Source organism: Filicampus tigris, chromosome 1 (assembly GCF_054856515.1).
Source record: "Filicampus tigris isolate MCC_2025a chromosome 1, RoL_Ftig_1.0, whole genome shotgun sequence".
In the NCBI taxonomy this organism is placed as follows: domain Eukaryota; kingdom Metazoa; phylum Chordata; class Actinopteri; order Syngnathiformes; family Syngnathidae; genus Filicampus; species Filicampus tigris.
This window is the reverse complement of record NC_141217.1, coordinates 11,109,422-11,132,500: the sequence shown is the minus strand read 5'-3', so window position 1 is coordinate 11,132,500 and position 23,079 is coordinate 11,109,422. Positions and strand designations below refer to the sequence as shown.

General features: G+C 40.4%; 2 protein-coding genes across 6 annotated transcripts in view; one reads left to right on the top strand and one right to left on the bottom strand.

Annotated features, from left to right (window-relative positions):
• The window catches only part of kazna (kazrin, periplakin interacting protein a), a 178,820-nt gene that overhangs the window by 38,816 nt on the left and 116,925 nt on the right, over positions 1 to 23,079 (bottom strand). For 4 of the 5 annotated variants that reach the window (XR_015089619.1, XM_086052103.1, XM_086052100.1 and 1 more), the window contains exon 5: positions 2,975 to 3,166. Coding sequence is in view for 4 of the 5 variants with exons in the window: in XM_086052103.1 (XP_085908229.1) it covers positions 2,975 to 3,166 (192 nt within the window). In the remaining variant the exon portion in view is untranslated. Of the gene's footprint in view, positions 1 to 2,974; positions 3,167 to 16,382; positions 16,621 to 23,079 lie in introns of those variants that run through there. The other variant, XM_086052122.1, reaches the window with a different exon arrangement.
• On the top strand, positions 16,569 to 18,934 carry LOC147152744 (uncharacterized). Its single transcript, XM_086052134.1, has 5 exons — positions 16,569 to 16,775; positions 17,730 to 17,840; positions 17,925 to 18,083; positions 18,253 to 18,332; positions 18,429 to 18,934. The coding sequence occupies exons 1-5, from the start codon at positions 16,632 to 16,634 to the stop codon at positions 18,508 to 18,510; spliced, it is 576 nt and encodes a 191-aa protein (XP_085908260.1). The 5' UTR covers positions 16,569 to 16,631; the 3' UTR covers positions 18,511 to 18,934.

The window sequence follows — 23,079 nt, the reverse complement described above, 5'->3', positions numbered from 1 at the left end:
CTTCATATTATTCAGTTTGTAATTTTATTTGAATATACGATGTGTCAGGACAGGAGGATTGTGCTCAGTGAGAGAAATATTCAGGCCCACCCTGATTTTTCCAGGCCCACCCATAAGCCACGTTCTGGCTCTGCCCCTGGTTCATGGGCTACCTTGTTCTGCCTGCGAAGCCTGTTAAAAAAAAGTACAGGGGCTGAAATGTTGTGCTATATTTGCTTAGTTTCTTTCTTTTATTTATACTATTATTATTTTATTGTTTATTAAAGTACTTGAATTTACCTTAAGATTATTTCAAGATATTGTTTAATTAAATGTTATTCATTTTATTGATTGGGTGGACTTTAATTTGCCTGACGATGATTATTTTGTATTTTCGTCTGATTGAATGGTTGTTTTAAAAAACAAAGAATGAGACGTTGCTACAGTTACTCAGTACTTGAGTAGTTCTTTCACCAAGTACTTTTTTACTTTTACTCAAGTAATTATTTGGATGACTACTTTTTACTTCTACTTGAGTCATGTTATTCTGAAGCAACAGTACTTTTACTTGAGTACATTTTTTGGCTGCTCTACCCACCTCTGTACCTGTATACTGTAAAATATGCCAGTGAACCTGTCAACTGTCATTTGAAGGACAGTGCATCTAAATCTAATCAGATAATGTATTGCAATTAGGTACCACACATGATGATGATGATGTGACCTGTGTTCTGCAATTATGTAAACAGCGCTAGTTTGTAGAGTTAACACTGAAAAGCTGCAATACTACAAATAAATGCTTAAGCAATCAGACGTTTATCTTAGTTAAAAATGTGAAGTGCATCCACAGAAACCCAGCTACACATTCTAACCCTAATGCTGCTTAAAGCTCCAATTAAAACTAGATCAATTATGAAATGGCGTTTGTGACCTTCTACATGTAAAAGTGTGTCTACTGACACGTGCAAGTTAATGTGTGAGTTGTGCTTTTGATCCCATAATGATGCCTCTTTAGACATTGAAATGTAAAAAAACATCCTCATTAACTGCCATGTTGGGATCTTGTATGCTGAGTGATATTCTACTTTGTGACACTGTTCAAATTATCAAGCAGAAGTTTAAAATATATATGTATTCAGAATACATATATACAGAGCTGGGCACTGGGACCTTCCACCCTTGACCTGGGTACCCTTCCGGCCGCGGCCTGCCAGCCCCCGTCCCCCCCAAAAAAAAACCAAAACAAAAAAACGTGCATGATGCCCCCGCGAGAGAGATGCTAACGGAAGAGGTTTATTCAAAGACAATTAGCTGGCTAACTTACTATTCAAACCCGCTGTGGACACGCTTCAAACGCGCCACTTACTCATGCACTAACCCAGCTGCGTGTACTAACTTACATTGCGAGCCCTGAGGTTGGTTCGCACTTCCCCTCCTTCACACTTCCCGGACTTCAAAATAAAAGCATACCAGCAAACCACTACACAGCAGTTTTGCTACAGCGTATTTCCGGAAGTAGGAAAGTGCATGATGTGCCATACTTGAGTGCTGCGCGCAGCTTGAATATACTCCCGAACACAAGTTGTTTTGAAAGAAGCCTAAAAAGAAGCCTTTCACCGAGTAGGCTGAGATGAAATTTGGCTGCCTCGCGAGCACGTCACACGCATGACGGCCGATTAGTGGGCTGGATTAAAATCCACTTCCGGCCATGCTTAGTCCAGCCATTTTTAAAAATTTGTCACCCCCCACCCCTCCGCCCCGAAAATGGGCATCCGGCCGGGCCGGAGGGTCCCAGCTCTGCATATATATACAATACATACTATTGTTTCTTTTATATGGCATGAAAAAAACAACTTTATTCTGATAACATTCTCATATTTGTTTTCATTCATACCAGATCTCTTCATCTCAAAGCTAAAGCTGAATCCACACAATAAGTAAGTACAGCTTACACGATTAATCAGTATTGCCTGTTCGAACTTACCCCTAACAAACAGATAACTGACAATTTCCTGTTGTCCTCTTTCGCACACTGTCTTAATGTTGAAGCAGATCCGCCTGCTTGACCTTGTAAACCAACCCAAATTCCCCTTCTTGAAGCGTTTATTAGCAGCTGATTACTGCCACTACACACTGGGGTTGGTCTTTCAGTCAGTCTTGATACATTCCTTCCCAGTGCAAAGATTTAGTATGATACAAGTCCTACTAAACTGTCATATAAAGGGACATTCCAGTAACTTAAGAGTTCATTTTCACACATCTGTAGTTGCCTCATCATCATTGTATAAGCCTAGACACACTCCAAAACACTGGCTTTTACAGTTGCCATTGGGCACCCACTCTCTGGCAAAAAGTACTTTTAATATTGGTGTGGGCATACAGACCAATAGCTGCTATGCATTTAATACAGTGGCCTAAAACGATATTGAAATATAAAGACTTAGGAAGAGCCTGAGAGAAAAAAAAAAAAAAATCTTTACATTTGAGTGATTCCAGCCTTACAAAACAAAATCGGTTTTAAATTTGAGAAAAAAAATTGAAACCATTACACATGCGCCTCATTGAACTGCAACAGGATCTCACAGGCCAAAACACTGACCAGTGGTCCATAATACAACTAATGTGCAGCAGCAAACCCATCTCATTGTCATTATGGTATAAATAATACCCTGCTTTGAGGCCTGGTCATAAAAAACAAAAATAGAACCCACAAGCAATTATTCATTCTCTTTTAACCATTGGACTTTGATGTAGTATGTACTGGATCACCCTCAGCAACAAACAAAAATTGTTTTGATGTACACTACAACCACAATAATAAACATAGCGTAACTGATCATCTCTTGACAATGTCAATTCGACCATTTAAAGGAATGAAAAGGAGCCTAACTCTTTATAATTACCGTGACAATGAGATTACAGAAGATCACAAGGGTGACTTTGCTGTGTTTTAAAGAGCACACTCAGCTATTTGTTGCCCTGCTGAGGTTCTGACCTTGCAAAGCCTCCTTGGCTCGGTCCAGCTCCTGCTCCTTTTGGGCCAGCTGCACGCGGAGCTCGGTGGCAGAAAGCACGTGGGCCGAACATCCTCCTTGGCTCTCCTCCAGGTCCTTACTCAACATATCCTTCATCTGCCGCAGCAGGTGCACCTCTTCCTGCAGTTGGGCCACCTCTTCACGAAGTAGAACTGCAACAACACACACAGGACGGTGGAGCGTCAAGAGGCTGAATTAATTTTTGTAATGACATGGATATATGCAGTCAAGGTAGAGAAAATGGAGTACAGTCTTACACCCTTGCAAATTAGACCACAAAAAAATTGTTGGATTAAAATTTCACTCGAGCATTATCATCTTTGGATGGGCAAACCTTTTCACAGACGTCTCAAATTGATTTGTTGCCGCCATTCTCTTTTGACTTGTTGGCGTATATAACCCTAAAACTGTTTACACACTATTTACACACCATTTTTGAGGGGGATGAACCCATGAAGAAAACTGACTACATCCAGTAGATTCTCTGTCTAAATGCGCTGCATTGGTGAGTATTAGAATGATGTGAGCTCTCTAGATAAGACAGACTAAAGTTTCAGTGGGTTGGAAATAGTGGACAACCACCTATTTTTCCACATGGCCTCCAGGTTGGCAAAGACACATGCACTGAAGCTGTGCGTTACAAATGACGCTCTGAGTGGGCGCCCGCTGATGTGTGCATCCCCCTGCAGGTGTACACAAGCCTGTGCAGCATCCACACAACGTCATTGTGGCTCACAACTGTACAACAATGACTATGAAAACATTTTTACTGTATAACATACATTTTTGTAGGGCCCCTAATGTGTGCCACATTCATTGGTGGGACCTATTGTTTTTGTTTTTAATTTTGTAATAAGTCAAAACAGCCTAGTTGTGCTTCAATATGTATAAAAGGTAAAAGAGGTAAATGTGTCACTGTCAAACCGATTATGAAATAGAACAGTGAGAGAGGTTTTTTTTTCTGGCGCTGACAATGGGGGGAAAAAAATTGGTAAAATTGACATCGTTAAAGGGAAAACAACCCAATATTATTACCCAATGATTTATTTTACAATAATATGTTCTATGCATGCCCGCTAGTCTAAACATGGCATTCTGATTAATATTGCATTTGTGGAATATGAGTTAAGCAATAACTGTTTTTGTCCATTTCAGGGGGCGGCCATTTTGCCACTTGGTGTTGACTGAAAATGACATCACAGATGCTCTGGGCTCAAGCAACTACCAATCATGGCTCAGCTTCAGAAAACAGGTGAGCCATGATTGGTCATTGTCTGAGCCCTGAGCAACTAACTGTGATGTCATTTTCTGTCGAGAGAAGTGACAAAATGGCCGCCCCCAGAGATGCCTAAAAATGGGTGGATTTCGCTCATATTCCACAAATGTAATATTAACCAGAATGTCATGTTTAGACTAGTGAAGGCACATATAACATATTATTGCGAAGAATTGCTTTGGGTTGACTTCCCCTTTAACTTAAAAGAGTATCAAAAGCAGTATATTTTAGGGAACTTTTGTACGTGACAAATGGTTCAAATGGAGGCAAATGGTATCTGATCTTTGTCTGTGCATGGACCAGCAAACAAATATGTGCACTCACTGTCATCCATCTATCCTAAACAGGCTCAGCCCCATTGTGATTATGGCTCACTGAAACAGCAAATTGAACCTCCATCGTTGGCCATTCATGTAAATGACTGCTTAAACTTGCGCACTTGCACAATAGTGGAACGCAGACCTGCACTCTGTATTAGTGAACTATGAATGTGATTGCTGTCGTTTCCTACTTGTATGGTTTAGGGAAAATAGATTGAACTGACCCCTTAAATTATACAGCAGCCTTTGTGGCACTGCTTTGCAGCGGCAGAAACCAGTCAAAGTGGTTCCAAAATATCAGCTTGTCTCTTGGGATACACAATCCGTCATCCTCTCTTCTGACATCAAAAATGTGAGGAGACCACGGAGCATTTTTGGAAACATAAAAGTGACTCATTTTTGTACAGCTGGCCAGTTTTTAGATTGGCATTTATCTGTAAACCTGGTTTTCTGACTTGATAAGCCGTGGAACTCAGACAGTCTCTTAAATAATTGCTTGAGATGTACACTGTACAGTACGTTTACCAACAGAGAGCATATTTTGAGGCATATGTTTTTAATATTTACTTTTTTTGTATTCATGTTATATTTTTGCAGAAATTATTCTCAACTATTAACTAATTCACTTTTTTTTTATCTTTCTGAAAAACACCCTCAGCTGCCGAAAGATGGCACTGAAGTCCTGTCTAATAGGAAAGTAGTACATTGATGAAAAGCAACTATGCTGAAGTGACACATTTCGACAGAGACAAGGTTTGTATGTTGCTGAGAAGCTAAATTTAGCCTAGATTGTTAGGGGAAATAACAAGAGAGTCTTTGTCGCATGTGCATGACTGTGCATTTTGACAGCATTTTTGTTTTCCGAATCAAATATTCTGTAAGCCATATATATGAAGCGTAATGTTGTAAGATGAGTTTGAAATTATATTAACCTGTTTTGGATCATCATTTTTTTAAGGGTTAAACTTGAACGTGATTATAAAAAAAAATATATAGAGTGCATCAACTACTCACATTGTTTTTTTTTATTATGTTTATTTTATTTTTTTATTCACTTAATGAATTATTTGAGGGCAGAGTTTTGCAACCCACAGCTGCTCATATCCAGGAAGCTCCATAACAACACTAGTCAGTTAATCACCATTATGGCTAACACAACACCATGCCTGCCCTTAACCAACTGTTTTCAAAAACAAAACTGACAGTCTGCTTCATTTTCAACCACACAATGGGCCTTTTAAAGCTAAATCAATCAACGGTTTATGACAATTATTCATGTGCGTACAAAATATCACATCAAATGTTTGGTGCACCTTTTAGCTGAAATAAAGCACAGGATAAACAGCAGGACAAATACAGTGCTACTAACTGAGCATAACTGAACCTCATTTTAGAAGCATTGATGAGTGCAACTACTTTCCGTTTTGAACAGCATGGGTGTTTTAATGACAATGGCACAATGTTTTGCTGTGGTCCTAACCAGAGAAAATTGCTTTTAGACAATGCATCAATAGAAGCCCTCGATCTGTCTGAGTCAGACTCACCTTCTCCCATTTTCACACACACAAAAAAAACGCTGAAATTGGAAAGCAAAGCTAAAAAAACATCCAACAGTTTGCCACAGAGGCTAGTGGCCATGAGGCATGTGAAATTGGACTTGGCTGATTTGAGATTGGAGGTCAAAAGCTGATAGTGAATGACAGTGTGTATATGTGCGTGCTTCTTTCTCTGTGTGAGATCTGCTGTGGTGGCACTGTAGCCGCTACACATAGCCTGCACAGAAAGTGTGAACACATTAACTGCCATTGCATGATTGAGCAGCGACACTAACATGGGGCCTCCTGAGATGTAGTTTGGACTCATTATGTTTGTGTAGCCATCATTTATACTATGCGCTACTGTGCACATTGTTATGATGACGACTACAGTTACATGGCAACATACCCCAACAAGAGCGCCTCCATACAGGGCATGCATATCTAATGGAACACACTGATGACAACACGATTAATACAGCAAAGATTAGTGCTGTAACATCGTATCATCAGCACAAAACAAAAAAGGGACTGTAATTGCCTGGGACTGCTTGAAACAAATTTTTGATTTTACAGCTTGTTTGACGAAGACTTGTCGACTGTTTTTGGCACAGGAACCGCAAGGACAAATAAAGTGACTCTTGCATGTTGCCATTTCGGCATCTGTGAAGTCACATTTTTGCAGATTTATTTGGAACCTATTCTCCGTTATTCATAGCTATTCACTCTTTTGGGGCTCAGGCCAAAGCAATTAAAGTATTATTTTGGCGGCATCTGTTCGATTCTTGGTGTCATTGTTAGGTTGTATTCACTGATGGTGTTTATTCATCTGCATTTGAGATTTCCTGATTTTGGGCAGTCCTTGAATGCACCTCATTCACTGTCAAAAGTGAAAGAAAAAGCTTGTTGCTGCTTCTCTCCCAATGCAGCTGTGCCGTTACAATTTGCCTGTGTTCCCTAGCACGTATGTTTGTGTTTCAATGCCAAAAGGTTACATAATACAATTTGTTCAAAGTGTTGTGTTATCACCTTATTTAGGCGAGTGTACTAGTTAATACTATTAATGAGCCTCATGTGAAGGTGGTTTCTGTGTGTTGAATAATCAAACTTCTTAATACAGTCATATACAGTACATTTGTGTTCATAATTGTGTAGAAATATGGCATTAATGCTTTATGATCATCTATGTTTTAGGTGCTTTACTGCATCGTCTCGGCACAATTAGAACCACTTTTTCTATCAATAATCTTGGCAGGACTCAGCCCCTATCCCCTGCTAATAGTGGGGGTTCACTGTATCTGAATCGTCTTGAATGCACCACTGTGGTACCAGTATATATATTCTCAAGGCAACAGTGGAGCCCATCAACACTTATCAGCGATGACAACTTCTATCCAGCTCCAATTTCAAAGGCTTCCTCGGTGGAGCATATTAAATGGTGATATATCACAGTATCAAAAAAAGAAGAAGAAAAAATGAAAACTGGCAGTGATATTTTTCTTGACATTCACTGACGTCCCATCTGTTGTGTTGCACTTGGGAGAAATACATTTCTCACTAATGCTAAGTGTGTCCTTCAGAAGAAACAATAAATCACCTGCATGGACATAATTCAAATACATGTAGTATCATTGTATCCTTATAAATGCAGATGTTTTAATAATGCATTCTGCTTCCTGCACATGCCAGGGGTGAGTTCTTACGTTCAATTTCTGGACTGAAAACAAACAGCAACCGAGGCAGAGAAAATGTAAATGTAAGACAGCACTGGGTCAATCCCCTTGTAAAGATTTAGTTCAATGAAGCAAAGGCATTTCATGGATTTAGTCCCAATCAATCAATATTTATCCATACATTCAACATTAATTGCATTTTCCCTATGAATTAAAGCTAAATGCCTTCAGAGACACGTATGGATTTATGTGGTTTGTGTGCATCTCATGTTATACTCAATGTATTGATAGCATACACATTAACACTGCAGTAAACTAATGGTGTCCATGAATGTTGGCTCAGAATTATCGACCACTAAATTAGGAAATCTGGGTGCCCCATGGCAGCAGCAACAAGAATCAAGTGCAATGCAAGACAACATACCACCAGAAGTACTTAAAATCCAAATCATGCCACACTGTTGCTGTGAAATACAGTGGCACTGTTGAAGTGGAAGGCGTTCCGTTCAACCTCCAGTTAGTTCCCATTTCAAATCAAGTTTACCCCACTTTGAATAAAAATATTCATGTCCTGGGTCCAACAATACAGGCAGTTGTTAGTTTTAACAAACACTAAAAGTTAATACGAGCTAATCACTAAAATATTAAACCAAAATCTCCACTTTCACAATGAATGATGAAACTCTAATGCAAAGCCCCTGCAGATATATCTTAGACACCGCACTTTTCGGAAATGGTCACACAAGCAGAAGTTAACTCCAGTAATACAAACAACAAAATCACTGCCTCAACTGTGATAAGAAATGACTTAGGATGTGGCAGTGTGACACTGCATGGTATCTAATAATGATCATTGTTTCCCTATGCTGAATGAGGTTAGGCATTCTTTTGGAAAAAAAAAGCCAAAAAACAATCCAAACAATAAAGCATGAACCATAGGTTGTGAGGCTGTTTGAACTGAAGGCTAGTTTAGGTAGACGTCAGTCTCGTGTGGCATTTCAATCTCACAAGTCTTCTGGGACTGGTGAGGTATATTTTCACTAATAGTAGAACTTCAGAAGCATTCAAACACTGAACTTCGGAAGCATTCAAACACTGAAAAGGATCCACTATAAAATAATATCATTTAAGGTTGCAAATAGCAAAGATTGTAGAGGAAGAGAGCAGAATTTTGAAATAATCTACGAGTACAGCTGCCTGAATTTTGACCTCTATAAAAACCACAACATAGATTTGTATACTACATCTACAGCAAAAACTGCAAGCCGTTGATAGCAAATTCATCAGCGGCTCATGACGATAGCAGGTGTGAGTGATGAAAGCAGCTTTCAGAGAGAGTCTGCGGGTGCTTGGAGCGGGATTAGTGAGTCAATTCTCATGAGCCGAACAATCTCCTTGTGTCGCTGGAGGGAATGAAAGGGTCACAGTTGATGAAAATGAGAAAGGATGGAAGGGAAAAAAAACAACTTGCCTCAAGGCAATTAATCACAGAAATCAAACTGTAATACTTTATATCACTGGCGATGACAATGAAAAAAAAATGCCATTGAATTAGGAATGAAGTGATATTTATAGATGAGGCAAAATCAAGTTTCTATGGTCTGCACCTGCTTTTAAACACATTTACACTTTACGATCACATATTCACGATTACCGTATTTTCCAGACTATAAACCGCTAATTTTTCCAACAAAAGCTCGGCTTATCCCCACACACCCTTTCCTTTGGGGCCAAATGGCCCTCTCTGGGCACTGATGTACGTGGAAAAAAGGTGGGACTTCGAATGAATGCATGTCTCTATCTCTTGTTTTTTTTATGGTTTTAATTCCACCTACATATTACCATCCATCCATCCATTATCTATACCGCTTATCCTCACAAGCGTTGCGAGCGTGCCGGAGCCTATCCCAGCTGTCTTCAGGGAAGACTGGGAGGAAACCGGACTACCCAGGAGAAAACCCACGCAGGCACGGGGAGAACATGCAAACTCCACACAGGGAGTCCGGAGCCGGGATCGAACCAACGACCATCGAACTGTGAGGCAGACGAGCTAGCAGTTCGACCACCGTGCCGCCCTAGATATTACCAATGAAAATAAAATCAGACTACTAAATATGAAAATATAAATGTCAATTTAGCTGGAGGCTAACCATGGCGCTCAGTGTTTACCTTAAACCCGGTTCACACGGCAGGATAATCGGCCTGATTTTTAGCCCAGAATGCATGAGCTGTAATCCTGCCGTGTCTGGTGATCTCGACCGCTCGGGAGGACGTCCGACCTCCATTTTGGGATCTTCAATATGTTAAATTGTTTTGGCCCGACTTTGCACCGTTTGAGCACAAACGAGCACGCAGCCGGTTGACAGTGATGTGCAGCCGATCAGAAAGCGAGGTGACAGGGCAGCGAAGAAGCGCGGTGGGAATACAAAATCAAAACAGTCATGGCGCAACAGAACCCAACGTCTTTTCTTTTTGTGTCGCTTTTTCTGCCAAACAATAGTCCACAGACGAGCCATCAAGGTGGCCTGCTGCCTTTTCATCGGCCATGTTCATTTACTCGGATGTCATGTTTAATCTCAAGGAGTTTTGCGAGATTTGCAGTTTGATGTGAGAATACCCGTGATCAAGCGTGTACCTTTCATTTTTAAGGAGAATTATGTTGTTCCCCCTCCCCATTTCATAATTAGCCTATTCAGTCAGTGTGACTGCCGAATCAGACTGCCAAGAAATATGATGACATTTTTCAAACCTCGAAAACACAACATTAAAATCCAAGCACTTTCAAAGTTTTCAAGCACCCGTACGAACCTTGATAATGGAGGAACCATTATCAAGGTTCGTGCGGATGCTCATCACAGTGTAAAATGTTCAACTTTTTTTCACATGGCTGCATCCAGAAAAATTGCGAGGACGCCTCTCATATTTCTTCACCTTTAATTTATCAAACATGCTAAAATGTAGTAGATGAAGATACAGTATGTTTAACAGTTAACTAACAATTTCATTATAGGTGAACCAAAAAAAAAGAGTAACACTACACCCATTTACTTTTCTTTTACTGATATGAACGCCATTAAAATAACAGCTATTTGTTCTTACCTCCTTACTAACTCCACAGAAAATGAATTTAGCAGAATACACCCGCAAATCTTGTGAGGATAAGCGGTTTGGATAATGCTTCACATCAAAGGCCTAACACAACACTGTGTCATGTCAGTTTTTGAGTTTTTGTTGATTATGGCGGCGCCATGTGGACAAAAGCGATAGTGTTTTGACAAAAGTCAACCACATTTCCCATGTGCGCCAACACGTAGTGTAATGAAATCCTGAGCTCTCGCTGGCCTGCAATTTGGACTGAATTACATGTCTATATCCAGTGGCTGTGTGAAAGATGAATAGCGATGAGGTAATGAATCTAATTTTGTTCAAACAATACTTTTGTTCTTTTGTTTGTTTTGGGGCTTCTGCCATGACACCAGTAATAGTGCGCAGAGCCTGCCGGTTGAGTAGAAGCACCTGTGGCTAAAGCCAAACTGGCAGGGTTTTTACTTTCTGGACCTGGATTACCCACCTCTGATAACGCATAGACGTTCGAATCGACTTCCGTCCTTATAGCGAAAGGAGGAAGTGAGTATGCCGTAAAGCAGTTCAGGACATTTGTATTTTTTTTGTGTGCCAGAGTTGCTCCCATCCTCCTCAAAGTTGCTTAGCGCGAGTAAAAACAATACAGACCCCTGCAGGGCATGACAAAAGTCCCATTCAAGTACTTGTAAGTCAATGTTTCATCCAAAGAGTTGTGAACATCTTTTATTAAGGTCGAATTCTCGCCCAGTGCTGCTTTAACTAACAATGTTGATCAGTACATGACTCGCTCTCTCTATCATCAGTCACTTGGTAGATCAAGGGGTCTACATCCCACCATTTGACATGCACATGCCTTGAAGCGAGACTATTTTGTGCTTCAAGTCCTTGCAGAAATGACGACTGAACTTGAGAGAGTGGGGTTAAAAGCGACACTCGACTTGTCTGTGAGCAGACAAGTGATCAGAGGCAACGATAAGCTGTAATCTTCACATTCCACAACAATCTCTGTGTGTTGGCCTCGTGGCTGCTGATGCTATCACTTATAATGTCTACAATTGCCATTGCTGGAGAGAGATAACGTGAAAACAGTCTTGGAAATCTATTTGGAATTTAGTTGATCTAAAGGAAAAGGAAGAATCAATTGCTTTGTTTTATGCAGGTGTATCCTCTTCATGCTTCATACTTTGTCTTAGACTAGGGACAGGCATGAAGAATGGATCTATTGCTTTTTGACCATGAAGACTTTGGTCGAGCAAGTGTGATTTATTTACTGTATGGAAGGTTTTATCACTTTTTTCGCAACATGTTCAAACAATTACAGCATCAAGGGCACACTTACCATTAGGTAAACAGGCAGTTCCCTGGGCCCACGAGATGTCCAAGGGCCGCCAAACGTCTCATAAAAACGGATGAATTAAGTTTTTGTCAGTTCCAAACATTTATCATTTTGTTCTTCATTTACACCCTTAACAACATATTAAAATGCTAAATCTATCATTATGCTTTCCATGCACCCGCTTCCCTTTTCATATAACAGCAGAGTGGTGAAAAGGAGAAAGCGAGTGGAAAATAAACAGTTTTGAATCAAACTACAAAAGTTGTCAACCATTTGCACAGTGACAAATGCGCATTACTGACAACAGCAAAAGCCAGATGCTTTTGCCAGTAGTAGGACTGCAGTCAATGTCGGCCGAAGGAGGATGCAGTGGAGAAGAAGTGGAGAGTGACACAGATGGTGTGAGGTACAGTATTAAAGCGGGTGAAATGGTAAACAATGTATACATGTTGCTCAATTACAGCAAAAGCATTGAGATGTGTCAGTTACTAGAAAATCCTCAAGAAGGATTTTAAGGACTTTATCTTGCTCAGAGTATAGAATTTTCTCAAATTCATACTTTTGACTTGATGAGAAACATTAATATTGCAAACCTTTAGTGATTAAAATTTACTAGACAGGGCAAACATGTAAGTGATTTCTATAACTACCAACTTAAGGAAATGCATTCAGTTACGCGACTGGGTTTATTTTAGGCCCCCAAAATGGCTGCTAGCTATGCCCCTGGACAGCATAATGATTTAACAATTTAGCGGGCATGCACAGCAGGGTGCAATTACGCATTAGGGTGTTACATTTGACTGTAAAGAAGAATTATCCTTGAGCCTGTAGCTTTACCATCTTGAGGTTAGGCATTGCTGTTCCACTATTTTGTTTGTTTAAGCAGGACAATTTATATTGGATTGATCGTTCTGAATATGTATTCTGAATTTTTTCAATTTGTTCTTGCAGAAATCTTTGACGAAAGAAACAATTGTAAAATTACTTTCCAAATGAGTTTACAATAAGTCAATGATTGGCAGTTAATTTTCCCCTGGGACAATTCTTTGAAGCCTCAGCATTAGTCCACGCTGTGGATTAAAAGTAATCTTTTGAGAACATTTGCTTTTGTGAGATTAACCAGCGTTTCCAAGAAACTGGATTGAGGTTGTAGTTATGACATGAGGATAGATTTGTTGTGTGTGATTAATGTACTGGTTGTGTGGACTGTTTAAAACACAACAAGAGAAATGTGTGATGCGGCAATGGAGTTGCAGGCTGGCATTCCGCCTCCAACGTGATCTCATGCAACCAATGTTTGGCACTAACAAGCATTATGCTACAAACCAAGCAAAACATTATGATGCCACAGTTGAAGAAATGTCTCCTCTCTATGTGCTTATCTGAAAGAGGATTACCAACACATTATTGGGCAATTGATAAAATTCATGGCATTTTACCAAAATGCTTTCTGTGGGTATAGTTTTTCTTTTGTTTTTTACCACATGGTGACAACGTTTAATTGCATCGTGTCAGGCAATGTTTGCTTTTATCATCTTCAAGAGCTGTGTTGCTGTAGGAACATGTTTTCCATTTAACTTATATATAATATATATACTATAGTCTCCCCAGGTGTTGTTTTTGAGCACATTGCAAAAAAAGATGTCGTTTTCAGACACTTCTATCTAGGAGTGTGAGTCAAATACAGAACAAAGTACGAACGGTACTGTCTGTTTTGCTGCAAGGCATCCCTGCAATGACACTTGTACCAAATCCAGCCAAGAAAGTGGATCAATTTAGACAGATTAATCCTATTGTGTGTACGAATAGATTAGTTTACACTGGTAGCTAAGAAGTTCATATTTGTCAGACAGTGCAGGTGTTACCACTCTGTTTGCATACTGCATTGTCGAGACATAACCCTTGCAGCACAGGATAACGGTGCAGTTATTCTTAATCTAGGTTGAGGGGGTGGGTACATGATGCTCAAGTAAGCTAAACCAGAATAGTCATTATGTTGCTAAACATGCCATAATGGCATAATGGTTTGAATAGGAAATATAGGTCTGGTTATAGAATTAGCAGAATTGAAGAATAATTTCATGATGTGAGGCAAAATGAGTGAGTCAGTGTCTAAACATGACAGCCACTCAAAGAATAAATTGACTCAAATTAAACATAACGTTGAGGAACCAGCATATCCAAAAAGTCGTAGACTTACAAAACCATTCCACTGTCTTGAAATGCCAAATAAGTTGATGGGTTTGTAAACAATGTCCATGTCCCCTCTTCTGGTTTGCTTCATGTTCACACAAAAAATTCCAAGCGTACCAAATAGTGTCATGAAAAACCACGTCACATCGCAAATGGGTCACAAGAATGTAAACAAGAGGAAGGTCTGCTGTACGGACTTGCAAGCGAATAAAAGAGCACCGATAAACACAAAATGAAGAAAAACGGGTGTTTGTTAACAATTTTATGATTTATGTGGACAATATACAGTAGCTGCTTAAAACACACCAACATATCGATGAGGGTAGTTTAAAGGCACAACTTGATCACATTATCCGTGATGCCATCACACATACAAACAAAGCAAGGCAGAAAATAATAGTGAGTAAAAATTCTAACCACAAAACATGCTAAATCAATGGCTTTGTGACCACATGTGAAGCATGCCAGGTTGCATTTGGAACTGTACCAAACCCTCCTCTTAGAAGAAGTCTCAGAACCGCTGGTTTGTTCCGCACCAGAATGCATTTGCCATGTTAAAAAAATGAATTAAAGGTTCCAAGTGTAAAAGTGCCCTTACTTAAGATAAATGTGAGTTACTTGACCGGTGATGATCTTACTTTCAAATCTAATTAAGCAAGCCACAATGTGAGGAAGGTAACCAACACCCGAGGGATCTTTCTGCTGCCATCACCTGCAGCACGGTAAGAAAAAAAGGAAGGCAATTACACGACAAGCTCACTCAGCTGTTAACGCTACAATGCTGACACTGTCGCTGCTTTCTCTGTGTGTCACTGCAAATATCAAACACGGTACAAAAAAGGTGATGTCTTAGAGTTGGCTTTAACTTGAAGATCAAACATCAATCTTATACATAATTCGATATAATGCTGCTACTGTTACAGACAATAATGACTCAATCTGCAGCGTTGTCCAGGTCTACTTTGCAAAGTCAAATAGCCAAACAGCTGACCGAAGTAGAATTCACAGATGTTGTCAGAGAAATCTGAGAAGAAAAGATGAGTCAGCGAGCAAAATTGCAAATGCATTACCACACTTTGAGTGGTTAGGCAAAGATGGCAATCCATAGCCTCCAGGTGTTTGTTTTGCTGCGAAAGCACTCATTTTCACAACCACACCTTGGTGTTTAGCTTGTAAGTCTTACTGAAAAATATACACCTTAGTCCAGTTTGACAACTCAATGTTTGCAGCAAGAAACAGTTACATACAGTTAAGTGTTACAAGGAGGGTTGCTGAGCTCCTCTGTGTAATGACCTGAATACTGTATATTTTTGTCCACAAGTAAATGATCAGAAAAGCACAAGACAAATGAAAAAGACAGTTGGGAAACCAATATAAAACATGCCTATAATTATTCTGAATAAATAAGAATAAAGAGTTACAACTAACTAGTAGTTTGAGCGCAAATGTACAAGCAGTACAAACAAAGCTAGTAGTATGTTTACTCTAAACACACAGAGACCTTTTACTGAGTGAGGCTTGAAAAAAACTGAGTTTGAGGACAAACTTCACTTTGATAATTCTATAGTGACCTCGTTAAAAACCTTGAACACAAGCGCAAAACTCCACTCTCGTCTGTGCTGTTCAGTCATTTGAATTTGTAGGTTAAAGGTCGGAACTCCACATCAACAGTGAGTTCGAACTAAAAGAACTCCACTGAGGTGAGGGCAGGTTAAAGTCTCCCAACGGCCCGACCATTAAGCAGGTGACTGGATGGGAGACTCACCATCAGATAAAGCCCCTGTGGACACAGGAGCGAGTTACTCAACATGCGAAAAAGCAGGTGGATCCTCCCTTTTGGAAAATAATGACCCACTGCTATATTTCCATTTCAAACCCATGAAAAAGAAGACTGAAAACATCACTTCATCCTCCAATCTAATGTGGTGGCTCCACCACTCATTCCACTCACCACACTTCGTCTGCTCCCTGTCTGACTTCATGCCCTTCTGAGAGGGGTGTTCTCCAAAGGATTCCAGGATCTGTCAGTAGTCTGCCAAGGCCTTTGACGATGCACAAAATCCTTTTTTAAAAAGATTATTTAACAGCCGACCCTCAGCTCACGAGTGCTTGTATTTGCATTGACTCCAGGAAATAGCAGGTATCCAGGTGCTGCCGCTGCGGTGTGTACGTGTTTACGGCAACTCCCACCGCTTTGGTAATGCGGTGCACCCGGCCCCTCCTCCGCCATTCAAACAGCGGACTGATCTCAGTTGGGCTGTCACTATTTTCCCATATTGCTCAAACAGAGACACACATACACAAACAAGGGCGGAGCCAAGTCAAGGTGTTGGTTTGCAGACAGGTGAGTGTGAATGAATGCTTACCATGGCAGGCTGTACAGCAACCCGCCTTACAGCTGTTGACTTGCCTCAAGGTCTACACAAACAATATGATAATAATTTGGATTTGGAGCACAAGATGCTCTAAATGCAGAATGCCGTCATCTTTTCGGGGGTTCAATTTAAACTCCCTTTCTGAGATGAGAAGTGTTGCATTTCTGTTTTGGACTGTTCCGACTCAGTCCACTTTACAATTCCCCTTTGTGAGTCCGTTATTTGCACATAGTGAGAACCATACCAGTGTAAGAACAGTCAATATGGAATGGGTGAAAGCACTAATACGATTCGCGTTGCTTTTATCCTTTTTCATTTATTTTTTTCCGTAAAAATGTTGGTCAATGTTGAGGTCAAGTAATATTATAATCTGGGATGATGTGATCAAATAAGGCTGTCCTTTGTTTACACAAACCCTTTGATACACAACATGAGTCAAAAGTGACCCGTCCGTCTGAGTTTTAATTTTCAATATATTAGTAATTAATTAATTTCAGCGTTCAGTATTTAAGTTATTCCTCAACTAACTTGTTTCGGATCATCACACATCCTTGATTGATGTTTCCTTTTGTTACTTTTTGAATAGAAAACATTTTTCATACACTACCCCTCTAAAGCACAACATGGGTCAAAAGTGACCCACATCCATTTTCTGTTTAATGCATGTATTGTTGAGTGTTTAAATGATATATCTTTGATATCATATATCGTTTTATCCTTACATAATGAACAAGCACAGCTTTTGTTATTTGGACATCAAATTTAGACACATGGGTCAGAAACGACCCGCACCCATTTACAGTGAAAACTGTGTGAAACGTGTTACCCTTTGCCCATCTAATTGTTGTTGGGTCTCCGGGCTCTGTGCCTTGAGCCCCTCCATGTATGTGTATGTGCGCATGTGTGGGCGTGTCTTTTGTCAGGAGCAAGGAGACGAGTGGTGCTGGGGCCAGGTGAAACCAATCTCCATCAGTGTGGTATTTAAGATGGTTCCTGACTCCACCTTGTCGCCAGATCAACTCACTCATTCACGGGTTTGTGCATCCAGCCATTTTTCTAGTTTCTACCAAGTGTTTTTTTGCAAATCCTGACCCTGTCTTGTTCCCTGCTTGCTTCAGATCAGTTTTTGCCCTGCCAACAACTGGATTCCATTTCATTCCCTGACCTGGGACTGCCGACTTTTGGACCACTGCTCCCTGCTACAACTTTATTCAATTCTGGCTGCCTGTCTCCCTCGCTGCAATTGGGCCCTCCACACACCCAGCGCCCTAACAGTTGTATTGTTTATCAATTGTTCTAATGTTACCTACAACAATTGTGATAGATAATTGTACATAATATTTGATTAGGTTTAGGTTACCTTGAGTACTTTTCAGAAGTAATCAATTTTATATAATTATAATATAATATAATTATTGTTCTTCTGATTTTGTTTTATTTTTCCAGAGTATGGCTGTTCGCAGATTTACTGCTGAGATGGTTCCATCGATACTCCGGTTTCCTCCCACATTCCAAAAACATGCATGGTAAGTTGATTGGACTCTCTAAATTGTCCCTAAGTGTGATTGTGAGTGTGGATGTTTGTCTTTGTGTGCCCTGCGATTGGCTGGCAACCAATTCAGGGTGTCCCCCGCATGCCTGACGACAGCTGGGATAGGCTCCAGCACGCTCCGCGACCCTTGTGAGGATAAGTGGTATCGATAATGGATGGATGGATGGTTCCATCGATGCTAGTGGAAGAACAAAATAGGGAACATGAGGAGGCAATTATGAGGTTTAGGGCCCGAAGAACGTTCCTTGGTCATCCCTCATCCTTCTACTCTGCCTTCCTGAAGTACTTCTACCGGGAGTTCCCTCCCAAGCCGGATCGGCAACCAGGTGGAGAACTTCAAGGTGGCCCATGATTCTCTGGTACAATTTGCTGGATGATGTCATCCTCATTGCCTGTACCAACTTCACAGCACAACACCCTGAATCTATGGGTAGTGTGAACAACGTACGCCGGCCATTCATCAAGGAGCTGGGCAAAGAGCTTGTCATGCCACATTAGAAGAGGTGCATGGAGATCATGCCCAAAGTCCACAACAAAAGCACATTATTGAGGCTATGTATGTATGTATTTACAGTGGGTACAGAAAGTATTCAGACCCCTTGAAATGTTTCACTGTGTCATTTCAGTAATTTGCCAAAATAATAAAATGTTCATTTTATTTCTCATTAATGTACACTCATCACCCCATCTTGCCAGAAAAAAATCAGAAATGTAGGAATTCTTGCAAATTTACTAAAAATGAAATATGGTCATGAGTATTCAGACCTTGACACACTTTACTGAGTAGAAGCACCCTTGATGAACGTTGGTGGACAGCCATTTTCAGGTCCCTCCAGAGATGCTCAATCAGGTTTAGGTCAAGGGCTCTGGCTGGCCCAATCAAGAACGGTCACAGCGTTGTTGTGAAGCCACTCCTTTGTTATTTTAGCTGTATGCTTCGGATCATTGTCCTGTTGAAAGGTGAACCTTGGGCCCAGTCTGAGGTCCTGAGCACTCTGGAAGAGGTTTCCTCCAGGATATCTGTGTACTTGGCCGCATTCATCTTTCCTTCAATTGCAACCAGTCGTCGTGTCCCTGCAGCTGAAAAACACCCCCACAACATGATGCCCACAACCATGTTTCGCTGTAGGGATTGTATTGGGCAGGTGCTAGCAGTGCCTGGCTTTCTCCACACATACCGCTTAGAATTAATACCAAAAAGTTCAATCTTGGTCCTATCAGACCAGAGAATCTTATTTCTCATAATCTTGGAGTCCTTCATATGTTTTTTGGCAAACTCTATGCAGGCTTTCATGTGTCTTGCACTGAGTAGAGGCTTCCGTCGGGCCACTTTGCCATAAAGCCTGCAGTGATAGTTGACTTTGTGTGGAACTTTCTCCCATCTCCATACTGCATCTCTGGAGCTCAGCCACAGTGATCTTTGGCTTCTTATCTATTCTATTATCTATTCTATTTGACACAAAAAGTGAAAAATTTCAAGGGCTCTGAATACTTTCCGTACCCACTGTACGTATGTAAGTACAGTGTATGTATGTATGTATGTATGTATATGCTATGTCTTTAGTAACATAAATATTAGCTCGGCCTTTGTGTGTTGACTCACTGTTCTAGTTCAAGTATAAGTTGTTGGTGTTAGACGTACTTCGCCGATTCGGACTTCGGGTCCGAATCCGCATCAGTTGTACGTCAGCTGCTGGGGGCGTCATGGCTCAGTGGTCGTCTCCCAACCCAAAGTTTGTGGGTTCGATTTTCACAGCCCAGCCATTCAATCCCAGGATTTTATTTATATTTTTTTCTATTTTTTTCAAACGTTAGGGTAAAAGAGGGTGTGAAAATGTCTTGCGGTCAATAAGTTAATTGCATGGCTAAGTGTGACCCTCACAACTACAAAATGACTTGAACCTTGACGTTTTCTCTTTATTTTTTAATGTAATATCACTGTCCCCTAAATATCATCGGTTTCTATTGTGCTGATTGATAATGGCCTGACTGAGGAAAAAGAATCCAGTGCTAGCTATTAAAAATGCAGTCGTCACCCGCAGATTAAACGCTAAAGTCACAGTTGGAAGTTTCTGAGGCTGAATGAAAGGATGAATGCGAGGTTTGGTATTATGGTCACACGTATTAGTAGTGTAAATGGAACATCAATCTAAGTTTTGTCATAAGTAGCTATTAAGGCGATGTTAAGAGGAATAAGAATTGTGGTTATAACGTCAGCAAGAAATTGTTTCTAAATGAGCTGAATTGCATTGGCCTTGTAGTCAATATCTTAGAATTGCAAGAAGGAGAAACTGGAGAAAAGCTGTAATAGTGTAATTTATCATGGCTTTCTGGGGGACAGAAAGCTACTTAACTAATGTGTTGGTCATGGTGTTTGGTGGAGTTCACTAACGGCTTCATTCATAACTCCTTTAGTAGCAGTGTTTTATTGTTCTATGACTTGTTTTTGCTACTGATGTCAAGCCATTACATTTTTTAAAACTAATCAATCACGTATTTTTCTTGTAATTCTTTGCGATAAATCACATTTTTCTAATTCCACTATTTTCTATCTAAATTGTAACAGCTATTTCCATGCATTCATAACTTGAATAAATCCTTGGAATTCATGTAGAATCTATCATAAAATGGATGAAAAGAACATATTTACACGTACAGACTATTTTAATAGCATCCATTAATCTTTACAACAATCCTTCTTATTCAATTATTCGACAAAAAGATCGAACTGACTCAGCTTCATTGGCATCTGTCTTAAGGCCCAGATAGACCAGATAGATCGGGTTGACTGTCGGCACATCGCACTGGAAAAAATTCATGACAGACAGCGACACTGTCACGACGCTTTTTTTTGGGCGGAGGGCGGTGTTGTGACACGTTTGAAAAAAGAGGCAGACTAAGCAAGGGTGGAAGTGGATTTTAGTCTGGCCCACTAATCCCGCATGTGTGGAACGTGGCCACCATAACAACGACTTTGCCTTTACACCATAATGCATATGTAAACATGGCAGGGAGGTCATTGTTTGATGTGTGGTCCTCAGTCATGGTTTCATAAAGTAGAATGCATACGTGTCCAGAATTTTGCTCAGCACATTCATGGTGGAAGTGGGAACAAATCCACATTTTTAGAATTGTGGCGAATTCATATCTGTTTGTGTCATTTTTGTGTCTTTTTAGAAATGAATTGAATAAGCCACAAATGTCTGTCTGCAAAGTGGTGTCAGTGACAATCACTCTGATTGAGGAAATGCAAATCAATGCATGAGATAGATGAATTTGTAAAATGGTATACAATTGTTTTCAGTTCTTTTAAAACAAACAACATTGTACTTTTAACTGTATTGCATTGGTTCAAGTAAAACAATCTTTCAATGTCTGTCAGTAACAATGCGCTGCTTACAAGATCACTACATACCAACGGGCTGTGTGCTCCTTCTGATTGACGGTTCAGGAAAATGACATGACAATCAGCTGGTAGCGGGCGTGCTGGATCCTCTCCCAGCTGTCTTCGGGCAGTAGGCGGGGGACACCCTGAACTGGTTGCCAGCCAACGATCACGTTTATGATACATCAAATTATTATTATTATTATAATGATACATCAAATTATTAATTCAGAAATCGTAACACTGACGAGAAACCACATCCAAAGTAAATCTCGATGTGAACCTGCAGGGTCGATGGTGGCGGGGCCAGTCAGACGAGCATGAGAGCGTTTGTTCCAGCCAGGCGCTGCGATGCTCACCGCACAGCTAAAATTACCCAAATAATTTGTAAAATGACGCGATATGCTGCCGCTTTCTTTTGTTGAGGGCAGACGGTTCGAATAATTAATGCTGTATATTGAGTCTGAGTACGTGGTGCCAAGTCGCAAAACAATCACGCCCCAACTCGAGAGTAGCCATAACCAAATGAAAGAGGAGATACTACGAGCGTTTGAGCGGGTCAGCTATGTGGCCAATGCCTTAACTACAGACGGATGGATGTCCATAGCCACCGAATCTTACATGACTATGACGTGTATAACGTATGTGGACGAAGGACATCCCCGCAGCTGTGTGCTTCATGCGCCTTGGAGGAAAGACACACATCTGAAAACTTGGCTGCTCTCCTGCGGAGTTTGATGGGTATGTGGGCACTAGAAAATAAAGCCGTCGCCTGTGTGCATGATAATGCCGCTAACATGGTGCTGGCGAATGAGACCCTGCTGGACTGGGAGTCGGTAGCATTACTCATTACATTATTCATAATAAATGCCATGCATTGCATTGGCAAATGTATCAGAAATTTATTTTTTAATTGTTCACTTTTATTCAGTCAGTTGTTGTTACATCAATAGAGTTTAAATTAACAAACTGTCCTTAATATTTGGGCTAGAATAGCCCTGACTGTAAATACACAAAACATTAGCATTTTAAACTTTGAATTCAATATGTATTATATATCAAGTTTTCTTGTTTATAGACTAGTCGACTAGTCGCAAATAAAATTTTAGACTAGTCGGCGGGCAAATTAGTCGAAATTCCCATCCCTAATACTTACATTGTCAACCTTTGCTCTTGTACTTGTAAGAAGATTAAGGTGGCAAAGGCGGAATTCTCAAGGCTTTCTATTGCTTCATGTTTATCTGATATTCATCACTTCCTGTTCTTGCCCCGTGCACTGATTTGCTAGCTAACAGCCAATCATAGTGACCAAATGTCACGACATATGACACCGATT

Excerpts from the sequence above, each read along its gene's own strand:
- LOC147152744 (XM_086052134.1), top strand. The coding sequence starts at position 16,632 with ATGCGGTGCACCCGGCCCCTCCTCCGCCATTCAAACAGCGGACTGATC. Across the intron at positions 18,084-18,252 it reads CACCCAGCGCCCTAACAGTT|AGTATGGCTGTTCGCAGATT; the intron begins GTATTGTTTATC and ends TTATTTTTCCAG. Across the intron at positions 18,333-18,428 it reads ACATTCCAAAAACATGCATG|GGTGTCCCCCGCATGCCTGA; the intron begins GTAAGTTGATTG and ends CAACCAATTCAG.